General features: G+C 42.2%; 4 protein-coding genes across 8 annotated transcripts; 2 read left to right on the top strand and 2 right to left on the bottom strand.

Moving 5' to 3' along the window:
* Positions 1 to 275: 275 nt before the first annotated feature.
* LOC135614751 (GDP-L-galactose phosphorylase 2-like) lies at positions 276 to 3734 on the bottom strand. Its single transcript, XM_065112451.1, has 6 exons — positions 3270 to 3734; positions 3042 to 3154; positions 2651 to 2953; positions 2391 to 2576; positions 2025 to 2285; positions 276 to 911 (listed from the first exon to the last, which is right to left on the bottom strand). The coding sequence occupies exons 1-6, from the start codon at positions 3376 to 3378 to the stop codon at positions 576 to 578; spliced, it is 1308 nt and encodes a 435-aa protein (XP_064968523.1). The 5' UTR covers positions 3379 to 3734; the 3' UTR covers positions 276 to 575.
* Positions 3735 to 6694: 2960 nt separating this feature from the next.
* LOC103987670 (cell wall / vacuolar inhibitor of fructosidase 2-like) lies at positions 6695 to 7255 on the top strand. Its single transcript, XM_065110857.1, has one exon. It carries the CDS (start codon positions 6695 to 6697, stop codon positions 7253 to 7255), a length of 561 nt encoding a protein of 186 aa, XP_064966929.1.
* A 1249-nt stretch (positions 7256 to 8504) lies between these two features.
* LOC103987667 (probable thiamine biosynthetic bifunctional enzyme, chloroplastic) lies at positions 8505 to 12646 on the bottom strand. Its single transcript, XM_009406032.3, has 10 exons — positions 12424 to 12646; positions 12099 to 12344; positions 11944 to 12018; positions 10920 to 10995; positions 10766 to 10841; positions 10512 to 10646; positions 9790 to 9854; positions 9571 to 9698; positions 9239 to 9492; positions 8505 to 9165 (listed from the first exon to the last, which is right to left on the bottom strand). The coding sequence occupies exons 1-10, from the start codon at positions 12499 to 12501 to the stop codon at positions 8625 to 8627; spliced, it is 1674 nt and encodes a 557-aa protein (XP_009404307.2). The 5' UTR covers positions 12502 to 12646; the 3' UTR covers positions 8505 to 8624.
* Positions 12647 to 12661: 15 nt separating this feature from the next.
* LOC135583337 (YTH domain-containing protein ECT4-like) lies at positions 12662 to 17626 on the top strand. Of its 5 annotated transcripts, XM_065112447.1 has the most exons (6): positions 12662 to 13045; positions 14039 to 14103; positions 15081 to 15605; positions 16049 to 16261; positions 16896 to 17070; positions 17196 to 17626. In XM_065112447.1, the coding sequence occupies exons 2-6, from the start codon at positions 14056 to 14058 to the stop codon at positions 17219 to 17221; spliced, it is 987 nt and encodes a 328-aa protein (XP_064968519.1). In that variant the 5' UTR covers positions 12662 to 13045; positions 14039 to 14055; the 3' UTR covers positions 17222 to 17626. The 5 variants fall into 5 exon arrangements, with proteins under 5 accessions (XP_064968519.1, XP_064968522.1, XP_064968520.1 ...); XM_065112450.1 differs by lacking the exon at positions 14039 to 14103 and having other exon boundaries at positions 12663 to 13045; XM_065112448.1 differs by lacking the exon at positions 12662 to 13045 and having other exon boundaries at positions 13096 to 14103.
* Positions 17627 to 20807: the final 3181 nt, after the last annotated feature.

The raw sequence follows: 20807 nt of genomic DNA, 5'->3' as shown, positions 1-20807 counted from the left end.
AACAATAATAATAATAAATTATAATGACGATAGAGTAATACTTGACTTTTGCACATCACATATATATATATTTTGTGAGTAATACTTGGGCATGGCATAGTTACTGTATAGCATAACGTATAAATAAAATTAATAATAACATACTCATCAAGATTCTTGTACATTAATCTTAATCTTACCCAATATTTGCATCACATATATATCCGTGAGACTAATCGGGATATTACACAATAATCAGTGCAAAACATGCCATTGTTCAGCTGCCTAAAAACAAGTATAAGAAGGAGCAACACAAGGCTTTAATTGCTAAAGTTTGGCATGTTCAGACTTGAGTTTGAACATCTAAAAATATAGGAACTGCTAATGGAGTCTGACACCATGCATAGAACATATGATTCGCTTGCTTACCTACAGTGACGCACATATATTATCTATCAATCCATGAAGGACCACTTCAAGTTCAGGCAGCATCGAAGGGCCTAAACAGTGTTGTGCATGAGGCACTTATTTCACTAGGAAACAATTATGCATAGTCGAATCACGGCAAATACTGATAGTTATGGAAGCCATGCGCCTCACTGAAGAATCAGGCAACCTTCTGGAAACCGAGGAGCGTGCATTGGATCTGAGGAATTTGATGGAGTCCCTTTCTCCTCGTCTTCATGGATCGTTTCTTCTTCAGGCTCCACAAGACCTATGGCCTCAAAGATGTAGGTTTTCACTTCATGGAACCTTTCCTCGGAGAGGGAGACCTCTGCCAAGAGCCTCCAAGCATAATCCTCTGATGCCTCTTCGTAGTCCTTCTTCCGTTTCAGCACCATGTGGCCACTGATCTCCCAAACAGCAGGGTTCACTTGTGTATCCAACAGAGCCTGGCCTACCTCACCAAGTGCCTGTTTCTCAGCATAACACTGCAAATTTGGGACAAGTGAGAAAGGCATCCAATCCACAAATATCATTCTTGTTGCAAATAGGTTCTCTACAGTGATCAAGGTTTAGTTCACATATCGAAAACTAAACACACACACGCATACAAAGATATGCATAACAATTAAAGAGATGCAACTGAGAAAGAACGAGCATCTGTATCGGTGCCTAGCATAGTTAAGAGCTTCCTTTAGTTCTTATAAAAGATCTACTCCCATCACATACACAAGTCAGTTAAAAGCAAGAGCATCTGTATCAGTGCCTAGCATAGTTAAGAGCTTCCTTTAGTTCTTATAAAGATCTACTCCCATCGCATACACAAGTCAGTTAAAAGCACAAGCTTCACCAAGTATGCAATCCAAACATTCATTTCACACGCATAAAACCATTTTGTGGTTGCAATTTTGTTCCAATGTCTGTACCACCATTACTATTAATTTTTACTCTCTGGGATTAGATTGATGGGGTAGAAAGTATTGCAGATTCACTGTCCTTAATGCATGTAACTAGGAAACAAGTCAAGAGTATAAGTTGTCGAGTTTACAAATTATCCAGTAAAAAAAATAAGGATTTCCAGCATAAATGACATTGGAATTTGTGCTGCTACTGGCTGTAGTAAAAACTTCTTTGTGCAACTGTTTTATCATTACAGTTTATTTGCAAAAAAGTATATCTTGTTGCATAACAAAGGTTCAGCATAACTATGCTCATCAATTACTGAATTCATAAACTTCTTTAGAATTTCACTGATTAGCAACATTCACTTTGATATTAAGCCAAGGAGCGCAAGCAATCTTGAGAAGCTTTTTAGCCACAATAATAGCTGCGAGAACTAATATCCAAGGACACCAACAATAGGAATATATATTAAGAAAAGTTAATTTCTTTTAATTTTAGCATTTGAGATTCAAGTGTTCTTGGTCATCATCAAGATCACATGCGAACAAGATAAAACCATATGAGGTCCAGAAGTTGACATGAGAGCCATGGTTGTTGCTCCATGAATCGTTAAATGGATGTCATTTCATAACTTTAATCTAATAAATAGGACTAGCATTTTATGATAAAAAGCATATATTAAGATTACGAATGTTTACCTGGGGGAAGAGGAAGACCCTCCGGCCTGAGTCAGAAATAAGCACATTAAAAGGGATATTGTTTGATTGAAGCCATATGCATGAATTAGCAACCATATCAGCCAGGTCCTTCAAATGTTTTCCTCCCTCATAGACGAGACCCCTCACAGGGTAGTTCAGCAAGCGTGAGACCGTCACTCCGCTCTTGGATCGACCCTGATTTGTGGGTATCTTTGCTGTAGGAGCTTTCTCCACCGGAAAGGGCACAGACAAGTAATAAGCCTGACATGATACGATCGAAAATTTCCCATCAGCAATCCCACAAGTTCATGACATCTCACAGCAATCCAATCTTTAGTCACAAGCAAGCAAATTGAATGGGCTCACCTGGAAGTGCAGGTGATTGATGGTGGCAAAGGCACCCAAACTGTTGTAACCGAGCCTGAAGTAAGGGCTTCCTGCTTCAGAAGCCATACGAAGGGCGAGCAAGAAGCTCTCCTGGTCAATTCTCTGAGGCAATGAGTCGAGCACACGGGGAATCAGGAGCACATGGCCATACTCAATAGGGCTAACCTGTAACCATTAGAAACTTCAATCACATAGTTCTTGATCAAGAAAAGGAGGGATGCATCGAAAATTGCTCTCACGTTGATCGCAACTACGCTGGGAGATTTGGTTCCTTCGTTGCCATCGCACTCAAAGGGGTGAGCCTCATCGCCTCCAGCGGCCTCAAAGCGGAAGAGCACCTCCTCCTGCCCCACCTTGGTGAAATTAAACTTGGCAGGATCAAAAGCCTGGAGGACGCGATCCACACGGAACTCGGTGGGACGTTTCTTGAGGTGGCGACCCTCGTTCAGCTGCGCGATGAAGCCATGGTCTCCGGGGATCACCTTGGTCTCGCACGCAGTGACATCGTACCGGAACAGCCCACGGTTCATCCGATCCTCCCACTAGAAAGAACACCACAGCCACGTTGCACTACCAAACGGTAAAGAAGAAAAAGATCGAATCTTGAAGGGTTCCGCCCCGAGAAAATACCTGTCCAAGCAACAGGGTGTTGAGGAAGAAGTCAGGCGGCAGCTCGTCCGTCCCAACGGACGAAGCTTTCGGCCTTGGGTCGTTCTTGAAGGCATAAACCGGAAGCTTCGAGGCTGCCCACGATCACCACACAGAAATCTTGAGGACCAAATCGAGAAACCCGCGGGGCAAAAACATCGGATCTTGAAGGGGAACCACGGAATCAAGGCGAGTTTTGGGGCGCCTTACCGGGCAAGCAGCACTTGCCGAGGCAGCTACGGCCGCAGCCGAGGGGCTCGCCGGCGTTCTCCTCCTGGTAGTTGGAGAGCACGGTGGGAACCCTCTTGATGGACAGCATCTTTCGGCGCCTTGTTTCTCGCGGTTACTCAAACGAGAACAAGAAAAAAGGAGAGGTGGTGGTGGTGGAGGAGGAGGAGGAAGCAGCGAGATCCGCCGCCGGCGAGGAAAAGGAGGTCAGAGGGGCTACCACCGGCGGAGGGGAGGGCGCCTCGACCACCGTGGGGTGCGGGGGTGCGGTTCTTGTCCAACACGGCGGCGGCGCCGAGCTTTAGGGTCTCCACCTGCGGTTGGAGGGGGCAGCGGCGTGCGCCAAACCTAGCCGTGATTGCCCAACTCGAAGGACCTCCACAACTCTCTCCTCTCCCCCTTTCCCTCTCGCTCGCTCGCCCGCCCTTCTCCTGCTTCATCGGATGGCAATGAGCGTGCTTTAATAGTAGGCGGATGGGAGCCTATGGGATGTGGAGCCCACTCAAATTAGCCAATAAGAATTTACCATTTGATAAAATAATATAATTATAAATATAGTTAAAGTACGGTCGTAATGGTACAATTATGATGGATGGATGGATGGATTCTCATGGCGGCGGCGGCGGCGGCGGCGGCACGAGAGAACTACGGTAACGATCGTGGGTGGCTTCGTCTCCGTCTCCCCCCAGCCGCCGTGTGGTGGTCGGAGAGCCTTCTGTTGAGTCTCCATCATCCTTATCTTTACGAAACAGCCATGAAAGGCCCCTCCGGACGCAGTAGAAGTTTCCCACCTCACAAGTTTGTTTGGGCCAATTGTGTTCGCTTTTGTTGGCATCACATTTATTTGAGACCCCTTTTTTTTTTTTTGACTCGTATTGAACGGTCCATTAAATGTTTACACAAATTTTTCTTTCCCATTTTTTTTTAAATTATTTATTATTCAAGATGAGAGAGACATCCTCCCATTCCATATGCTCAAATTATTTTGGAGGGAAAAAAAAAAATCTTTTGATCATATCACGTTTCATAATAACTCGAGGATTAAAGAATCTTATTTAAGATAAATATATTTAATTAGAATTTAAAAATAGTATGGTGTGGATTTTATACGCCCACTATTGATCTATGTTGTACACTCTATCATATCAAACTCGAAGAAAAATTTTCGCGTACTTTTCCATGGTCACATTTTTCACATCATCAATACTTTATTTGTCATGGATTAATATACATAATCTTATCTTTATATTGATTGATTTTATTTTTTTAATGGAACTAAAGACCAAATTAATTTAATGAAGATTAGCATGAATTTATCTTTTGATTCTTGTACATGTAGATATAACAAGCAAATATCATTGTTCTTTTAGATAAGAAAGAATCGTCGCCCCCATATTGTTGTTGTCCCACATGCATGATGCATCGTGAGCCAACTTCTCTCTCTATCTACCATCTAAAGAATAACCCATGCATATTCGAAAAGCCAACCTTCTTGCAACAGCACACCTTCTTCCTCTTCTTCTTATTTTCTTGAGAGGTGAAGATGATAAAGGGAAGTGGTGCGATGATATGGGATGGATTCGCAAGCACATCATGGATACTTTGTGCAGGTGATAGAGCTAAAAGATCACAATTAATTCCCCCAAAACCGTCATGGTGGATTCTGTGACCCTACCTAAGCGAGAAAGAAGACAGTCCTACGACAAATAGAACTCTTGTTGTCGTCCTTCTCGGCCAATTGACAGTGCGGTATGGGTGAGGATGACCACTTCAACCGGACTCGGGATGGGCCAATTTTCGATCATATCATATTCGATCGATGTGATCATCGATACGACATCATTTATGCCACACCAAATACTATTATTTATTTTATATTCAATTTCTTGTTTTTGGGCGATAGCTCGTCCAAAGAGTCATCATCAGCTTAACACCATCTTAGGCACTCAGTTAACATGACGTGTTCGTTCCTAACAGAGCTTCATACGCAATGCATAATGTTTTCGGTGAATCCATACGTCCGAGTAACGCTTAACGACTTTGTGAAATCGTAGGTTACTTCCTATTAAATGCATGCTGATGATGACTTTAACCATCTTATATATTGATGGAGATATGTTCTTCTTCATGTTTATAACCTAAGTATTAAACCAATATTTGTCTGTCTCTAAATCTAATTTTGTAAGCGTAAATGTTGGTTATGATTGTTCGATTATGACATATAAGATTGCCTTAAGTCATGTCGCGAAAGGATCCTTCCCTTAGCTCCAATGCATTAATATAAATTTTGATTGTTTGATCGAAATGTCAGCCAACTAAGATTTCATTTCACGTTTGTCTTTGAATGGTGCCAAGAAAATGTCGAATGTTTTCGATTCACAAAGTGTCAAACCTTGCAAAATTACATCAAGGGTATAACCAACAAAGCTCCTTCAATACTTAAGTTAGTTTTGTTTATGAGGTGTCGATCAAAAGTGTCGAATCTTTCAGAATCGAATGTGTTAGAACTTGTGTGCAATGAAGAGTCGAGGAACGAAACTGATGGTGATAGGACCTTTCTTTCATAGTGAGGTTTTAGGACATCTATACTTGAAGACGTATATTAATTTAATGTTGAGGAACAAGTATGCTATGTCGAATACGAAAAACATGCAATAATCATAGACGTAACTTATAATGTCTTAGGTGCCAAACGTGATATCAACATAGTGCTAGAGTATCATGTCGAGTTATCGATCAATATAGTGTCGAGCTATCAAGCATGAGATATCAAAGTATCATCCACATATAGTGCTAGAACATGACATTATGATGTTAGTAATAGGTGTCGGTTACACCAATCATCCCCATATGAGCAAGTGCGCTATGCCAACACCGGCAGTGCAATTGCACGAGCATCAAACCGGGTTGACTCCACGACGTGCATTAGCACATCAGACAGTCAAATACGAACGAACATTGGGAATATAGCAAACCGGTGTTTAATCATTTTAGCACGAGCGTCGTACGAGCCGACATCAACCCAACACTAGTAAAACAAACCACCAGCACCAGATTCTATTGTCTTCGTATCGACTCAGAGGACACCGAGGATTAGATTAGATCATGCAAAGCAATCTGGTTTGGTTTGCCTTCTCGATCCCACATCGATGGTTGCATGAATCCACCTGTGTCACGGTGTGAGGCTGTACCAATGATTTGGACTCGGTAATTGCACTGCACTGATTGATTCTTCCAAAAGGTTGTGCAGCATGGCACGTTCGCTGTAACATTCTCGCAAAGGACAACGGAGCTGCTCTCCCCCAACACTAATTGCTTTTAGTGGAGCACGAAATCCAACATATAAAGAAGTGGTGCCATGTAAAGCTCCTTCCTTACACAGCCTCCTTTGCCCAAGCACCACTGCCATGGCTTCCTCTCCCTCCTCCTCCTCCTTCTTCTTCTTCTTCTTCTTCTTGCTTCTCCTCACACCCTCGCTTGCCTCACCACCACCTCCACCTTCCTCCACGTTAATCCAAACCACATGCAGCCTGACGTCCAACTACGACTTCTGCGTCGCCGCGCTCCGATCCGACCCTCGCAGCCTGAGAGCCAAGGACGTCAAGTCCCTATCCGCCATCGCTCTCCGGATCGCCGTCGTCAAGGCGAAGACCACAGCGGCGTACGCGGCCAGCCTCGCCAAGAACGCTACCGAGGCGGCGGCGTCCCGGTCGGCGTTCCGGACCTGCGTGGAGAAGTACAAGAACGCCGGCGAGGCGCTGCGGTGGGCGCTCGGCTCGCTGGCGCAGGAGAACTACGACTACGCCTGCGTGCACATCGGCGCGGCCCAGGAGTACGCCAGCACATGCGGCAGGCTCTTCTTCCGGAGGAATCCCGGCATGGCGTTCCCGGCGGCGATGGCCAAAAGAGAGGATGAGCTGCAGCGCCTGTGTGGCACTGCCTTCGACATCATCTCCCAGCTTGGTTGACACACGCATTTTGTCAAACACTCGTACCGACTCATAGCATATCAATGATATAAGCATCATAAGTTGTACTACTGTGGTATTTTGGGATTAGAAAACCCCAATTGATATCCAGTCATGCTGTCATGAACTTGTGGTGTGACTACCGTACCTTATTATATGAAGAGGAAGTGGTGAAGGTTGTTGCTTGTCTCCTAGCAATTACCATCCATATGAGAGACAGGACCTTCGAGCTTTACTGGTTGTAGCTATGATTGAAGGAATATGGTTTTGGCTGTGGCTTTCGGTAAAGGTCTTTCCCACACCCTCTTTTGAGAGGCTTCTCTACTAAGCACAGCATCCACAGCGTTGTCCTCTGCTCTTCATGTCTTGGGGTATATATAAAGCCTGTGTGATTGGACCACAGGGATCAAGTAGACTCACCGACATCCTTGCGAGCAGGAGAGTCCTCTCAGGCCTCTTGTCCACAGAGAGAATAGCCTGATGGGCCAAAGATGGGCCGACAACAAACAAGAATGCTTTTTTTGAGTCGGAGCATCGTTAGAGTTAGGGTTTGTCGAGGGGCACCTTTTGTCTCTACATTGACGCGGTTGGCGGCCATCGCATCGCCGTCCGGCCTCTGCGGCGTCTCCGTTGATCCCCTTCTCTACGGTTTTTGTTCTTGGTCTTTATCTTCTCTCTGGATCGGGCTGTGGCGATGATGAATACGACAGTCATGCACCACGCTGATGAGGAATTCTCCTCGCATGTGCTGCGACAAAGTCTTGTACCCATTTTTCTCTCTGAGTCTTCCCGATCCGTGATTCTTTTCTTGTCAGTCTCTCGGTTGTGGTTGGCGAGGTTGGTTTGTCTTCTCATCTGATCGCCGGACTTGTCTCTTTTGTGTTAGATCTAAGCGTAATGCCTCTGTCTTTTCTCCGATCATTCTTTCCCTTCCTATTTTTCTTTGTGGGGGCAGAACAAAGATCAGATGAAGAGAGCTCTAACAAGCCCAACCATGCTGCCGACCGAACTGGCTCCTCGTGTGCCCTGTAGATGCCGCATTTCTATATGCTGCTTTTAGTAGGTTAGATCGGAGATGTTTCCTGGGCAACACACTTTGCAGTAGAATTACATTATGAACGCCGTTTGCTCATGCGGACGTCTGTTGACCGGAAGATGTAGTAAGCCTCTTCACAAGAATGCGGACGTCTTCACAGCCAAAAACATCGGAGAAATCACTACCTGCAAAAGAATCAGAGACACACACAACTTCGGAAGCAGTCATTTACCCTCTTGAACGATCGATACATCAACTGCTATAATGTCATCACTTCGGAGGGACTTATTCACATTCCAGGGTTGAAACCTGGAAAGAAACTATATCCAAACATCAAACCGATAATTTAGCGTGGGAGGATGAGTCCATCAGGATTGACTTGAGCCGACGGGCTTCAGTACCAATACACTCGCGATCAAATAGAGCAGAGACGACGGCAACACCTTTCAGGCTCGGGACGCTAATCTCCATCACTGAGCCAGCATTTGCAGCGCTGATACCACCAATGGCGACCACAGGCACTTTGGAAGCCAGACAAACCGCCTTCAAGCCATCCAAACCCACCGTGAGATTGTTGGCCTTTGTAGTAGTCGGGAAAACACCTCCACAGCCGATGTAATCCGCGCCATCCGCCCATGCCTGCGTTGCTTGTGCTGCGGTCTTACATGAGACGCCGATGATCTTTTGAGGCCCTAAAATGCTACGAGCAACTGGAGCTGGCATATCAGATTGCCCTACATGCACGCCATCGGCATCACAAGCGAGTGCAACATCAACTCGGTCATTGATCAGCAGCGGCACTCCGTTGGATCGGCATATTTCCAAGCAAGCGTTTGCTGCTTCGATGAAGTCACGGGTCTCAGCCTCCTTGTCTCTGATGGCATGAGACGAAGAAGAATCGAAACCTCAGCAGAACTAAGAACTGAAGCAATTCGCATGTTTCATACCTCAACTGAACAATGGTGGCACCTCCTTCGATGGATGCTTTCACGGCATCCACAATGGAACGACCCCACTTCCTGTTCATCCCAGAATCCGTAACTGCGTACAAGAACAGATCATTAGCATCAAATGATCTCGCTCCTGCAGTATGGGCATGAGTGTTGAGATCAAATAAGTGGTCCAAGGGGCCTTGAGGTCCGTTTCCAATTAAGATATCTTTGCTGTAGTCAAGAGCACTCTCAACAAACGTCTTGGCCCTCTGCAAAAATGAACAGGCAACTGGAAGTTCATAAGCTTGTGTAATTGAATTTACAGTTTATATGCACAAGAGGATCACCTGAACAGCTTGCAGCATCGGGGAACCTTTGGCGAGTTCTGCTGCTATGCATGAAGCAAGAGTGCATCCAGTGCCATGGGTGTTACGGGTGTTTACGTGTGATCCGCGTAACACATGATAATTTTCTCCTACAAGCAGAAAATCCAGTGCCATAGTTCAATAACTAAGCAAAAAGGCTTACGGATGAGCCGATATGGCTGTCAAGAGGTAGAGGCATACCATCAAAAAATACATCAGTTGCTTCTGATGAACCTGGGAGATGGCCACCTTTCACAAGTACATTCCTGCAAATGATACCTCATCAATATAATTCTCAAAGGAATCGAAATAGAAGCTTTGATCATTCATAGCATCTCGTTTTCTTGGTCTAACATCAAAAGGACAATCATGTCAGGATACCAGAATATTACGGTCACAACATGAAACTGAGGAAAAATACATCTTGGCATGATCATGTCTCTGATATTTTGGAAAGCATCAATAGAAATTTTCATAATCTGGTTTCGACAAACTTCAAGCAACTTATTAATAGATCCATCTGATGGGAGAAGACTTGCACAGAACAGATAAACTCAAGAACACAACAAAGATCAAGGAAACTACTGTTAGCATCAAGTCCTACATTTTCTAGCATCATACAATGCTCTAGGTTTGCAAAACAAGAAGCATATTTAACCTACGATTATAGAGTTTGCAAAACAAGAAGCATGCGTGACAAACTGAAAATCCCATAGAAACATATAGTGAAGTAAAAATATCATGAATGACCTATTATCATTTTACCAAAACTATTCATGAAACACCGACAAGTGCATATATGAGAGGTCAAAGGATAAGGTGACTGAAGTGGGTGATAAAGAAACAATGTATACTAGTATGAGAATGAAGAACACTGAACAATTTAGAACATACACAACTTCAAAATGAATGCAGAAACTTACCTGGGACCTAAGTTATGTATAGATTTTGCTGCAGAACACATGTCAGATACTGTTCTCAATGACATGCCTCCAAGTAAAGCTGATGCTTCTTTGAGATTTGGAGTGACAATATCAGCCATCGCAAAAAGTTCATCCCTGAAATACAGAACTACATATTTCATGTGCACCTTCAAAATAAGTGCATTTAACTCATTTGTGTGACTCGTGAAGGTTCAGATCAACCAACAATTCATCTAATATCATATGGCCTATACCGATATCCTGAAAGTGTTGATGGCCCAGCAAGCATGTCGCCGCTTGTAGAAACCATGACTGGATCCACAACTAAAGCTGCCTTCCAAATTATAACAATATCAACTAAGGTACTGATAAATTATCATGCAAGTTCATTTGTCCTCAAGCCATTACCTTTAACAGGGAACTCCTGAAGACTATGGCATAGAACTTTTATTATGCCTACAGAAGGAAGCATCCCTGTCTTTACCTGTCAGGTTGAAACAAAAAATTGTATTGAAAGGAAAGCAGACCAGAAAAGAGACAGAAACAGAGAGCTAATAGCGATAAATACATTAGGGGAGAAAGGGTCCGAATAATTTCAACTCAAACTACTGACAATTTAGCAATCTGGGAACAGAACATCCAAACAAAAGAAAACAAAACTAACAAACAAAGAAAGCACTACAGCATATCAACAGACAGAAATTAACCACAAAAACAGAGTGAAGGTGATCAAATGGAATGAACAAAAATTGGCAGGTAACATGTTATCCAAGAATCGAATATGCTTGAGGTAACCATGGTGAATATATAATTAGATTTAGAATATGGAGAAGCCATCACACCTAATCTATTTACTTACATCATCAAAGTTATCTCAACCAGACTAGATCTTTGTATGCACAGAATGAAGTAACATCACCAATGACACGAGTAACTCATATCAGAGCACATATTCATAACAGCACCAATGTGATAGATTTAAAGGCTTCCTATCTGCATTACCACATTTATTTCCCACATATACCTCATATCAGAGCACTTATTCAGACAAAGTTAGATGCCTATGCCAAATATCAACCGTTTGCTTGAGTGAACAATAACTAGACTTTGACATCACACATCTCCAATGTGCAAATTACAAAGCTTAGGGTGTACATTTCAGGAAAAAATATAAAGAAAGAATAAAGAAACTTCAACATATTAGAGAAACGTGTCATAACAATTAGATGGAATCATAGACATTAGAGGAATATATTTTTATGTATTCAGTCGTATGGTGGGAAAAGAATACAATCATATTATAGTGGCAACATTTGTTACCATATAACATGGCATTTCAAACCACGCAAGAAAGAAGAAACACGCATCACCACAAGTGTTCACCGTTTGATATGCATGACTTGACATAGTTAAAGTTATCTCAGTATCATACCACATCGACCGCCATATCGGAAAGCACCGATCTCAGCTGCTCCGCCACGAACGCCTCCGGCACGGGATGGACACCCTGCCACACATCCAAATCAATCCCCAAAAGCCTGACGCCTACTCGTCGTAAAAGCCGAAACAGGCCAAGAGATCTCAGACCTGAACCCCGACGGTATTCTGCGCGGTGACGGCCGTGATGACGGAGGAGCAGTATGCGCCGAGGGCCCCGCAGGCCTTGATGTCTGCCTGGATCCCGGCTCCGGCGCCAGAATCGGACCCAGCGACGGTGAGCACGTGAGGCATCCTCCTCCCGCCGCCGTTTCCCGCCGCCATCACCAGTGCGGTCGTCCTCCGTGCGCTCCCACGGATCCGCCCGCCCGATCTCGACGAAGGCCGCGTGTAAATCTGGAGAAAGTACGGTAGAGCAGATCATGATCGAAGGCTTGATTACGCTACAAAGCTGAGACGTGGAAATGATGAGTACCAGAGAAGACGGAGAAGCGGTCGCGACGGCGGCGACTGCCATGAAGCTTGATGTGTCAAATGAAGGGTTGATTTGCATCTTTGATGCCCTAAATCTTCGCGAATCGCACGAATCTAAAAGCTCCAATATTATCCCAAAATCCCTTAAAAATAACCCCGAAAATGGCCGTTAACGGGTTAGAGCACGCCGAACCGATCCGATCCGCCTCGGTGTAGCCGCCGGATGAATCATTTCCAATCGGATCCTTCAATCTAACATCAGATGCTGCACACCCATGATCTGATCGGATCGGGTCGGATCAAAAGCGGACGGAGGCCGAACCGGATATTAATCTCCTTTGTACTCAGTCGACATTTTTCCCTTCGATTCCGGCCCTCCTTCCACCGAAAAGAAGCCCTACTCCGATCTCTCTTCGAGTCGGAATCCCTCAGCGGCATTGCGTCCCTCTCCCCGGCGGCTCTCGTGATCCCTTCTCACCTTTTCTCTTGCCTTATCTTGGGTGCCATTTCTTCGCCCTGCGCTTAGGGAGGTCGTCGATCCTTGTCTGGATGATCAATGTCATCAAGTTGATGTAGTTATTGCGTTCAACATTTTGATTATATCTACATTGCGTTCGAGTAGGGTAAGGATTATATTTCTTCTAGCAAAATTGTCTCATTGCCATCACCATGCCATGTTTAATCCACATTGTTCATCTCAAGTGCTAGAAGCATTTCAACTCTGCAAGGTCAGATATGGATTACCAATGCATGGTAGGGTAGATCAGCCTAATCACTGGGGCTACCCTTCTAATGTTTCTTCTTTTATTTGTCTGTCTTATTCTATTAATATTGGATAAGGGTAATAGAAGTGGGTATGATCAAGAAAAGGCTATACAGCTTTTGGGATTAGTACATCAAAGGAATGTGTAAGGTTGTGAGATATTGTTTGTGGCATAGTCAACTATTGCCACAAAGTGAATATTGGTGAGCTACAGGCTTCCTAGACATTGAAGCTTCATAAGTGGACAAGGAAGCATATCATGGTGAAAAGTCAAAATTCTAAAATTAGTATTTTGCAATTGGTATGGAGGATGTAGCAGCAGGGGTCAACACTTGGTGGTATTCAAGAGAGCTTTGGGGGTGCTGTTGGATGTTACTTTGAGATGAGTGCTTGAGCATTGCAATTAGTGCACCAGATCAAAGCACTTAAAAGAAAACTTGGATAGGTTAAAAGTAACAAAGAATTGGCATGTGATGTAATCTTCAATGTTATAGTAAGCTGAGAGAATCTGTTACTATCTAAGCAAGTCAGAGGATGGTTGATACTTCTATCTTTTCTCATAAATTCAAGAAATAAAACTCAATTACAATTTCTGCATTTGTCTTTATCTCCTACATGTTCATACGAAATATAGTTCTACAGGATGTAATATGGTAACACACTAACAATTGTGTTTGATTTTGTGGTCCTTTTGCTGCTAGAGGATACAAAATTTTCATTCACAACCAATTTCCTTAGTCTCTAGCTTGTATATGCTTTGGAGATTCTAGTCAGTTTAGTTCAAGTGTTATACCTCATGATGATCTTCATCTATAAGCCGAATCAACTTTGATCTTACTTTTTAATTCTGTAGTGTCTGAAGCATTCGTGATGGATCCAAAGGCAGATTCCGCTTTTGATCTGGATGAAGAACGTGTTGTAAGTGATGATTAGATTCCTTGTTGTTGTCTATGGTGCTTGCTCATTCTTTTCTTCCATCAATTTCTACAGTCCCTAGTTTGGTAGTTCGATGAAGTTCCATATTGAACACAAAAAGAAGTTAATGCTAGGTATATCTTTGTTCCAGTAGATCCTAATAAGCAAAACTTTATGAATCTGCAATTGACCAACTTCTGCTTCAATCAACTAAATATGGGCAACTAATGGTGTCTTCAATGGATCACCTTCAGTGGAAAGTCTCCGATAGGGCAGAAATAATGCCTAGGTGCTCATGGGTATCAGACCTTGCAATTGTAGACTCACAAAGTACAGCAGAATCCTCTGGTGAAAGGACAAATGCCCATACTGCTGGTTCAGAGTCTTGATTGGATTCTAGAGGTTTGAAAATTACAATGAGAAAAGCCAGAGTTGATTTAGAAGATTCTGCAAGGACATTGAATCCAAAACCAAAAGTTGCTCCCTCGTCATTTGACTTTCCTGGTGAAGATACCAAGCACTTTAACAAGGTGCAAACTAGCTTTTCCTCATTTCCTACAGCCTAAATTGGTTTAAGGTCACAATTTGATATGGCTTAACCTTGAGTAGGAATTTATTGCTTGCAAGCAGCCAAAAGTTTGGTGGGTGATTATTTACCTATTTTAAGTTTTCCTTATTGATATTAAGAGAAGAATTGCATGACATCCCTGTGTTTTGGTATGCAGTTTGCATCTGTCTCATGTAAAATTGAAGGATGAAATGCACTTGAGAATGTAGCATCAGGCCAATAATTATCACTGGTTTAGCTGAAAATGATATTGACTGTTCTACTTTTAACTGCAGTCGTGCAGTTCGATCAAATTAAGATGATTTATTTTAATTTGATATTTAAGTCTTTTGTATCTTCCCTTTGCCCATTTTATACAGCTCTTCTCTTTATCTCAGGCAGTTGATTTGTTTTCATCTCATGATTGTCTCAGGCTCCAAATCTGAGTTCTAGTTTACAAGCAGTTGAAGCTGCTCAAGGGTTCTCCCATGGTCGTGGTCGGATAATACCTTCACTCTCTAATGAAAGACAGGATGGGTTTTTCTATAGAGATAATCACATGAATCTGCGAAGGACCGCCCAGGCTGTTCATGGTCATAACCATTTTGGAGTGAATAAGAAATATAGCTCACACAAAACTTTCGAAGTTTCAAGAGAGCTAGTTCATGGTCCCCGGGCAAACAAATCGAATAGTTGTTTGGGCTCATCAACCAGAAACAACAATTTGAACCAGTTTGTTCGCCGAGATAAATATAACAAAACAGATTTTCAGATTGAATATGAAAATGCCAAGTTCTTCATGATAAAGTCATACAATGAAGATGATGTCCACAAAAGTGTCAAATACAATGTGTGGGCAAGTACTCCCAATGGTAATAAAAAGCTGGATGCTGTATTCTGGGTTGCAGAGAGATTAATGAAGAAGGGCTCAAAGTGTCCAATTTTCCTATTTTTCTCAGTGCGTAATGTTGTTTTATCTTATGCTTATTGGATTCGTTTAGTGTTTTATAAACTCAATATCTGGATCCTATAGCAATTACATATTAGTTCCTCAGTTTCTTCACATGAATTCTACTTTAGGCCTTCTTGTTGTTTAACCCTGCCATAGAAGAACGATTTTAATCAATTTGCTGATTGATAGATTACATTACAAGTGCCACTGCGAAGGTTGTTCATGATGTATTTATTTTTTGTGTCTTAAATTTGTTAATTTTGCTTTTCTTGTTAATTCAATGTTGATGTAAATTTCAGAAGCCAGACTTAATCTACTCCTCTTTTCTGATTATCTAGAGCTGTATAAATCACAATGGACATTACCCGTCAGAATTTCTCCATTGAGAAGTTATAGTTTATGGTTTTTATGGTCATTACTGAATTTTAAAATTCTCTTTTTGATTTCAGGTTAATGCCAGTGGTCAGTTTGTTGGTTTGGCTGAAATGATTGGACCTGTTGATTTCAACAAGAACCTTGATTTCTGGCAAAAAGAGACCTGGAATGGGTTTTTCCCAGTGAAGTGGCACATCATAAAGGACATACCCAACAGACTTTTTCAAAGTATTAGGCTTGAGAACAATGACAACAAGGCTGTAACATTTAGTAAGGATACTCAGGAGGTATCATTCTCTTTATCTTGCATTGGTAACCTCATAGATTGAAGTCCACAATCTCTATGTTTCAAAAACCTTTCAGAATCTGTAAATTGATAGAAGAAACAACTAATCTCTATGTTTCTTCTTCTTCTTCTTCTTCTTTTGTTTGCCCGTTAGAGAGATTTCCTATCATGCAAGTGTTGCTTGGGCAACAATTTACTGTGGTTTTTGAGATGTTTGATCAAAAAAATAAAGATATAGAAAGAGAATTGTCATGTGCATGTGAGATCCAAAGATTCAGCAATCTGCAAGGGAATCTTTTACTTCAAATTTACTCTCTAGAGGACTTTGTTCCTGCATAGGGATAGACTATAAACAAATACTGTGTGATAGTAAATCACTAGTGATCAGTTACTCTTTCTACTACTGTCGAATGCCAGGGCGTCTTTAATCTCCCTTGTCAAGATGGGACTTCAAATGGTTGACCGACGAGCAATTTATTTTTTCTGACTTCCAGGAGATCTTATGTCTTTATTGATTATTGATATGCTTTGCAAAGGCTTTTGTGATTCTTTTGCAAGCAAAAAAATACTCAGTTTAACTTGACCTGTTATTATTATATACATTTTTTGTTTACATCTGCACTTAGCCTTTGTAGATAGGGCTGCCACAAGGTTTACAAATGCTGCACATATTCAAGGGCCACCCTCTGGGAACATCACTACTGGATGATTTCGGGTTCTATGAACAGAGAGAGAAATCACTCCAGGCCACAAGGAGAAGGAGGCCTGCTGTGATGGATGTAGATTTTGAATTCTATGATGACAGTTGTGGTAAAATTTTCATCCCCCATATCCCTTGTGGTTCTCATTTTTTGATTGCATGGAAAAAGGTTTCGCCAGACTTGAAGTAAAACTTCAGAAGTAAGAAGCTAACCTATTGCGATTTTTTTATGCAGGAAAAATTGGAAGCAGCAGTAAATGAAATGAATGTGACTGGAAAGCCTAGAAAATCTTGTGATTTCATGTGGGTGCCATCCGGCACCAGAGGACATTCAAATCATTCACAGGCAAGAAATTGACATGGCAGATTCTTGCCCTGATGGATGGGTAGGAGATTTCAAATTTACTGTTGCTCTCTCTCTCTCTCTCTCTTTTCTGTATGTAATATATATAGCATGCCATTTACAAACTTCCCGTGGCAGCTTACTGCTTGCAGTTTCTTTTCTCTATTTGAACTTCGAGAACTGTTTGGCTTCTTCCCAAAGAAGAATGAGAACTGCTTACATTGGCAGCAGCATCCCCAGCATACAGATTTAAACTTTTGGATCTACTTGAGAAGCAGATTTGCTTATGTTTATTTGCATTGGTACCAATATAAAGCACCAAACCATCAATCAATTTGAAAATGTATTAATCAAGTCAGAACTCATTGCAAAAAAAAATAGGCTTCTACAGAATACAAGGCCAGATTTCTTAACCATCTTTTGTAATTTTGTTGACAGAATTTGAAGCTAAGGTTCGTGCATTTGTGAATACATCATTCACAATCTTGAAACTAGGATATGGATTTTACCTACCACAACTTAGCATGAGAAGGGATAGATAACAATTTATTGAGAAACAACTGCAATTTAGTAGCATGTGACCATCTCATCTACAGGTTACTCTTTAATCAGAAAAGATGTAGAATCATACCAGCAATCTGTTGTCCTTACCCAATTCATTGAAATAAATATACAATCTAGAGGCCCCTGACCATCTCATCTACAGGTTGCTCTTTAGCCAGAAAAGATGTAGAATCATACAAGCAATATTGATGTTAATTGATTGATAGAGAACTACAATTTAGGGGCATGTGACCAATCTCACCTACAGGTTGTTATGAGTAAACAACTAAAGCCATAAGAGACTTGGTGTTAATTAATTTAGTTTCTCAGAGCAATATGCTAATTACTGGAAAAAGAATAGTAATACAAAAGAATTCCTAGTACATTGAAAGAATTATGTAAATTATGACTCTATCTCACCTGTGCTCTTATGATAGTACATTTCTTTTCTTGCTCTGCCTTCTCCACAATGAACTTTACCTGCTCAGCCTCCTGTGCTGCCACCTGTTTTGCTTCTGTCCCTACCAAAGCTCAAGGATGCAATTGAGACGTCATACAGTGACAGCCTGCAAATGCTGATCAAACACATCCATTTTTTTTTAACCTTCAGTGTCATCCACATATCTATTTACACTGAAAAAAATTCCCTTACGAACTATATCAAGCATACCTCCCTTTGTGTGATCAGCTGGCTGGCATTGCATTGTGCCACCACAGATTTCAGTGTCTAATGAATAATAGATGACAGAACTGTCTCATTGTAATTCTCCCCAAGAGAAAGGTATATTGTAGCCAAGCAGTCCGCAAATGGCCATGTCAGAACACGAAGCCCAATTTTTACCTAAGCAAAAGGAAAAAAAAGATTTTAAAAACTAAATTGTTGTAAATCAAAAGACATCTTGATGCAAATATTCAAGCAACAAAAATGATATTGCTATCAAATTAACAGGCAGACTTTCCAAATATTCCGGATCAAGAGGGACAGTCTCAAACTGTTCACAATTGACAAGCACAGTTTCCAACCTTTTCTAGTATCAAAAGCACCAACATAAATATGAATATATCTTATCATAGTAAGCCACTACTCCTCGCTCCCATTGTCTTGACACAATAGACATACGTATCAATAGTAAAAGCTATAAAAAGATGATGCGAAGATGAGTATAATATTCTCAAAAAGGAATCATGTGCATGATACTCATTATATCAAATTCACAATAAAGCTATAGCTTGCCAAAACTAAAAGGTAAGAAATAGAACCCTTCGCTTCGTCTTCTAAAAATGAGAGCATTGAATGATGCATTGCTTAAAAGAGTAATAGAAGAAACAATATCTTAAGTTGTCTTAAAAAATAGATCAGAGTGAGGAATGAAAATACATTTGAGAAGAAACAAATTAAAGAGGTCTAGATGGCTCAACAAATGGCTGTCATTATACTGTTGCCATTCAAACGGCGCCAATGATAGCCAGAATAAGGCAGATCTCTTTTTTCTCAAGTTAAAACTATCTCAAGAATCTGCTCATGCATCATTTTCACAACATGCAAACATTTGCCATTACAATAGCTACCAACTATTGAGAACAGAGGCTATGAGCCATTTAACTCCAGAAACAACTAATGTAAGAAATAGAAGATCTCCTCTAGCATGGTTGTGAGCCCATCGAGCCGATGCCTCACTTCGGGCAATCCTAATAATGACGAAACAATTCCATTGCTTGCAGGACATATGCAACCAATGCCTCACTTCATGAGTTATCAAAACAACACAACTTATAACAATTAGCAATGGTAGACAGTGTACCCAGAAATAATGAAACGTGAGTCCATAGGGCATCAGGGGAGTACCATTTGCAGATCACGGCTCCCTGAAGTACTCTCCACGAGCTGAGGCCATGCGCGAACATCGTATATGATTGGCCTCTCCAACCACGGCACCATCAGATGCGTTCCTTCGGGACAAACCTGCACAACGAAGCTCCACCTTACCTACGATAACCAGAACTAAAACCATCAAAACCGCATTCAGATAGCACTCCCTTCGATGAAACAGGAAAGATCCCCGAAACACAATCGCCACACCCGAATCGAACTTGGTAGCCTCAAAGGGCACTCCCCACACCAAACTAACGAGGAAACCACACGATCGCCCTATTAGTCGACTAATTAGATCATTCGGGAAGACTTCGAGACCTTGTCCTTGATGCCGTAGATGCGATTGAAGCCGATGGCGCGGTGGCCACCTTCGCCGTTGCAGAGGCCGGCGCCGCCAAAGATCGCGACCTTGAGGAGGTTCGCTGCGGCGTGGAAGCAAACGCGCCAGGAAGCGAGTAGTGGCGATCGGCAGTGGAGGGTTTTGGAACTTCTTGCCCGTGTCGAAGCAGAAACTCGTGGCGTTTATACGACCGAAACGATTTTATCTCGATCTTGGAGTGATAAGATGAACGGCGTAAAAACATTATAAGTCGAGTCATAAAAGCTTGGATTGAAATAAATGTTTTATATATCATGTAAAGTAATTTTAATCGGATCAGTAAACAAGTATCGGAGAACACTTACGTCCTAACATCGCGGGAGGGATTAAGCGGGCAATTGACTTGGTCAACGACCCATCAGGATATTGGAGCTGGCACGTGCGGACCTGACTCCACCCGTTTCGGTTCGTTCCTTTTTTTACAAGTCAATTCTCCAACCTGTACCTCTCGACCACCTCCGACCGTCAAGAACGGCACCCCTTCCATCTCTATTCTTCGCTCCTTTTCTAATTCTTTTACCGGTAATCTTTCCTCTCTCTCTCTCTCTCTCTCTCTCTCTCTCTCTCTCTCTCTCCCTCGTGATGTTCGTTCCTGTCCGATCCCTGCATCTCCAATTCCGAAGGGTTGCATGAATCCATTAGCATCTCGATCCCACCTCCGCCACCGCCACCTCGCCGACTCCCGGCTCATGAACGCGGGCTCTTCCCG

Source organism: Musa acuminata, chromosome BXJ2-6 (genome assembly GCF_036884655.1).
Source record: "Musa acuminata AAA Group cultivar baxijiao chromosome BXJ2-6, Cavendish_Baxijiao_AAA, whole genome shotgun sequence".
Classification (NCBI taxonomy): Eukaryota; Viridiplantae; Streptophyta; class Magnoliopsida; order Zingiberales; family Musaceae; genus Musa; species Musa acuminata.
The sequence above is the reverse complement of the archived record's forward strand: the minus strand, read 5'-3'. Positions and strand labels throughout refer to the sequence as shown.